Genomic DNA, 4116 nt, shown 5'->3' with positions numbered 1-4116 from the left:
CGCACAAACCATTCCTGCGCCGTCAGAACAAGTAACGCAGAGCGGTGCCGGTCCTAGTGCCGTGCCTCCAGCACACCCCAGAGAGAGCTGGCAGCGTTCCATGGTCCTTGGCACTCTCAAGAGCAGCCCAGGGAGTCCGCAGTGGGGTCGCACGCGAAGTGACGCCTCTGACTTTAGCTGTCACCAAAGGTCTGCAGGCAGACACTCTGGGACACGAATGCTAAAAGGCAGGTGAGATGTACCCAAAGGCCCGTCTCCCGAAAACTTTTCTGGCCAGCTTTGTCTCAGTTTATCGCCTTGCAAGAGGACACAGGATGGCGTTTCATGCGTAGAATTTTAATGATAATTTTATTATATTTTAGTGTATTATTGGCGTGCGATTTTGTAGTCTTACAAGAAATTTCCGTTTCCATATCTCCATTAGATGTCTGATTCATTTTCTTGGCTCGTGGTAATGCCTCAGGCTACATCACTAAAGAATCAGTGCTCTGCATTAGATAAATATAAGACCAAGTCTGATTAACCTAGTAACTGTTTTTAATTAGCTTTTACTCTTCTTCAAATATCCCGTGTATTTGAGGAAGCAGAAAGAGGATGAGAGCAGGCTGGTGCTGTAGAGATGTATAGAGCTAGCATATGGACCGAGATTACTCATCATCATTGACAGCAGCTCTGCTGTAAGGAATCTTGCAACAACATCACAATTTTCCTGCTAGAGTGAATGCCATAACGGACACATTTTGTGGGCTGAGTTATGGCCAAGATAGAAAAATAATTTAAATCTTTATAGTGCTTTTATGCTCTGTCTTCCTTTTTGGTAATCAGATCTTGATTAAGAGTTCGAATTAGCACCCAGAAGAACATTATGCTTTCCTGGCTCCTTCCCACGATGTAGGGCAGGCAACAAATGATTCAGTGGCTTTACAGTGCTGCTACAATATAAGAAAGGTGTCTTAATACCTAGACACCGCTTCAGGAAAGTAACCGACTGCTTGCTTGCAATGAGGAACATATGGTAGTGGCAAAATATTTTATTTTTTTAATAAAGTGACTGATTTAGTTCAGACAGGCTCCTCTCTCACAGCCACGATGACTTATTAGGGAGAAAGCTGGGCAAGATGGGGTTCGCTGTCGCCGCTGCTGGGGGCCTCTGTGGGACAGAGCCAGTCCATCCCTCCAGGGCAGCACCCCGTGCACAGCTGGACCCTGCGGGCGGCACGGAGCTGCAGTGCGAGTTCTGTCTCTTCTTCTTGAAGAACATCTAACCCTGCAATGCAGGTTCGACCTTTCCATTTTAGGTGTCCTCATGGTTTGGTTGGGGTTTTATTTTTGGGTTTTGTTTGGGTTTTTGGGTTTTTTTGTTTTTGTTATTTGTTTGTTTGTTTGTTTGTTTTTTTCCTTCCAGATACATTGGGACCATTCCGCTGGAAGTCAATTTTGGAAGCACAGCTGCTCCCAGCACTCGTACTTCCTATGCCTCGAACAAGCAAACTAATAACTGCAGCGCTTTGTTGGGTTTTTGTTTTCTTTTGTTTTTCGTTTTTTATTTTTTGTTTTCTGACGTTTCTTCTGTGTATCTGTGAATTCATTCACACGTCTTCTTCGTTTCGTCCCGGGGAGGCCGGGCTCCCCATCGCATCTCGGCCCCTCCCTGGCCACAGCCCCCACCCCACGCAGCCCAGGACCCCAATGTCCCTGCCACCCTGCCATCCCCGGGGCTCTGCGGGCTGCTTCCCCGAGGCCCCGAGGGGATTTTAGAGGAGCTGTCCCCCTCTGGCGGCTTTGCATCCTCCGGGATGCCGGCCGCCCCTGCTCTCCGCTGCCCCGGCTCGGGCCGGCCGCTCGCTCCTCCTCTCCGCCCGCACCTCTCGCTCGCCCTGCCGGCTGTTCTCTCGTTCATTATTGGACTTGGTCGTCGTTCGATCTGAAGCGGCGAAGCGCTTACGATGTGACCCCGTGAAACTGGTGAAACGCAGCCGGGTATTGGTGAGCAGCCCCGCCTGCAGAGACTCCGGTCAGTAACCCCATCTGCTTCAGCTGCGGCGTTTCCAGGCTGCGCCCTGCTCACCCCGTCAGTGAAGTTTGCTGCTGGGGTGGGTTTCACCCTTACTGCTGCCTGAGGTGCTCACCCTGTCCCCCACCCGCTGCTCAGTTGTTGTGAGGTGCAGCACAGCCCCGGCTGCCTCCTGAGTTACTTTGCCTGAATATTTTAGCTTAGGGACTGACTGCCCTAGCTAAGGGAGAACAGAAGCTGAGTACGGAAAAGGAACCAAAAATTAATATTTCCGAATATTTCGTTTATTAAAGACAGAGAGGAGGTAATTCTGGCGTCTGCTTTTGAATCCGTTTCTCATGTAGGGGTAGCCCTACGGGCGCCATCCCACCTGCGATGCTATCTTTAGGGAAGAAGTTGTGCGAGGAGTCCGCCAAGCAAACACTCGGGGCTTTTTCTCTCCCAATATGCCATCAGTTCCTCACAATAGAAAGGGAAGAAAAGCGCTTGTGCTGGAGAGATTGTTTTGTTTTTCTTCAGCTAGAAGACAAGCGGGGAGGCGAACTCCTGGCCGGGCCGGGAAGGAGGCGCGGAACGAGGGAGAAGGGCCGATACCGGCGGTACGGCCGGGCCGAGCGCAGCCCCGGGCGGTACCGGGGCCGCGCTGCCGCCCTAGGGCCCGCTTCTCCCGTGCCAGAGCGGACCCGCGGCTGAAGCTGCCACCGCTGCCGGTAGCCGGCCCTGGCAGAGCCCCCTCGGGACGCTGCGAGGAGGGGGACAGCAGGTCCGGGCCGGGGGGAGCCTCTGCCTCCGCACCATCTCCTCTGCAGGAGGGAGGAAAACTCCCCTGGGTGCTGGACACACAGCGGGGCTGCCCCGCGCTTGCCTCAGCACTTCCAAACGTGGTTTAGCATTTCTCTCCCCCCTAATTCAAATGCAAATCGGTGTCTTTCAGAGGCGGCTCCCCCCACTCCACGCCTGCTGCCGGAGCCAGCCTGGGCGCGGCCGGGGCAGCGGGGTTGGCCGTGCGGGGCTGCCGCGGCAAAGAACTGGCTGGCTCCTCTGCAACCAGCAGGAGAGCACTTTTGTTGGTTTTACTTTTAGGCTATTTGCGAAGTCAGAAGAGGACGAAAAAATTTTTTTAAAAAAATTCAAACTAGGAGATTTAACTCGAGCTTCCCGGAGATGCCCTTTGTGTGACTGTGCCAAAATTAAGGCAGGACAAGATCATACGCACCCTTTCATCAAGTGTATTCCACAGCTTTATAATTGAAACTAAAACAATTCAGAGCAACAAGGGATTATTTAGAAATAGAAGGAAACATCGTTGCAGGTAGAGGACCGACGTGCCTCCACTTCAGCTAAGACTCGTAATTAAAATGAAATTAATTTTCACACCATCCTGTTTTTCCACGTACAGACAGCACGGGGAAAAAAAAATGTTCAGGATGATTTCGCTTCACTCTTCCTTGGAATGCTCTTTAGGGGGCACATGGGATTTTTTTTCCCTTACAGCTTTGGGAAGAGCCGTGAGCAGCCGGGGGCGCTGGGCACAAGGGTCCGGGGGGATCGCTGTCACCGAGGGCCTCGGGTGTACAGCACCGGGCAGTGCCCGGGCCGGAGCGACCGGGCCCGGCTGCACCAACACCCGGTTCCAGCGAGGACAGAGAGCATCCACACGGTCCAGAGGTGTGCGGGATGGGCAGAGTCAGCTCACACCACCCACATCCCAAGGAATCGCCGGGGCAGGCCCGGCCGAGCGGAACTCGAGCGGCTCCACTCTCTGGAGGCGCTCCCAAGGCACAGAGACAGGGACAGAGAGAGAGAGAAAATGAGAGAGAGAGAGAGAGAGAGAGAGAGAGAGAGAGAGGAAGGAAGGAAGAGAAAGAGACAGAAAGAAAGAGAGAAAGAGAGAGAAAGAGAGAGAAAGAGAGAAAAAGAGAGAGAAAAAGAGTGAGATAAAGAGAGAAAAAGAGAGAGAAAAAGAGTGAGATAAAAAGAGAAAAAGAGAGAGAAAGAGAGAAAAAGAGAGAGAAAAAAAGAGAGAGAGAGAGGAAGAAAGAAAGAAAAGAAAGAAAAGAAAGAAAAGAAAGAAAAGAAAGAAAAGAAAGAAAAGAAAGAAA

At 51.7% G+C, this 4116-nt stretch overlaps 1 protein-coding gene across 1 annotated transcript in view; it reads left to right on the top strand.

The window, feature by feature from the left end:
• The first annotated feature begins 1796 nt into the window (after nucleotides 1–1796).
• The window catches only part of NKX6-1 (NK6 homeobox 1), a 7082-nt gene continuing 4762 nt past the window's right edge, over nucleotides 1797–4116 (top strand). The window contains exons 1-3 of the mRNA XM_033513594.1: nucleotides 1797–1917; nucleotides 2534–2777; nucleotides 3509–3682. Of these exons, the coding sequence (XP_033369485.1) occupies nucleotides 1797–1917; nucleotides 2534–2777; nucleotides 3509–3682 (539 nt within the window). The remainder of the gene's footprint in view (nucleotides 1918–2533; nucleotides 2778–3508; nucleotides 3683–4116) is intronic.

The sequence above is a fragment of the Parus major genome, chromosome 4 (assembly GCF_001522545.3).
Source record: "Parus major isolate Abel chromosome 4, Parus_major1.1, whole genome shotgun sequence".
Taxonomy (NCBI): domain Eukaryota; kingdom Metazoa; phylum Chordata; class Aves; order Passeriformes; family Paridae; genus Parus; species Parus major.
This window is presented reverse-complemented; position numbering and strand designations above follow the sequence as displayed.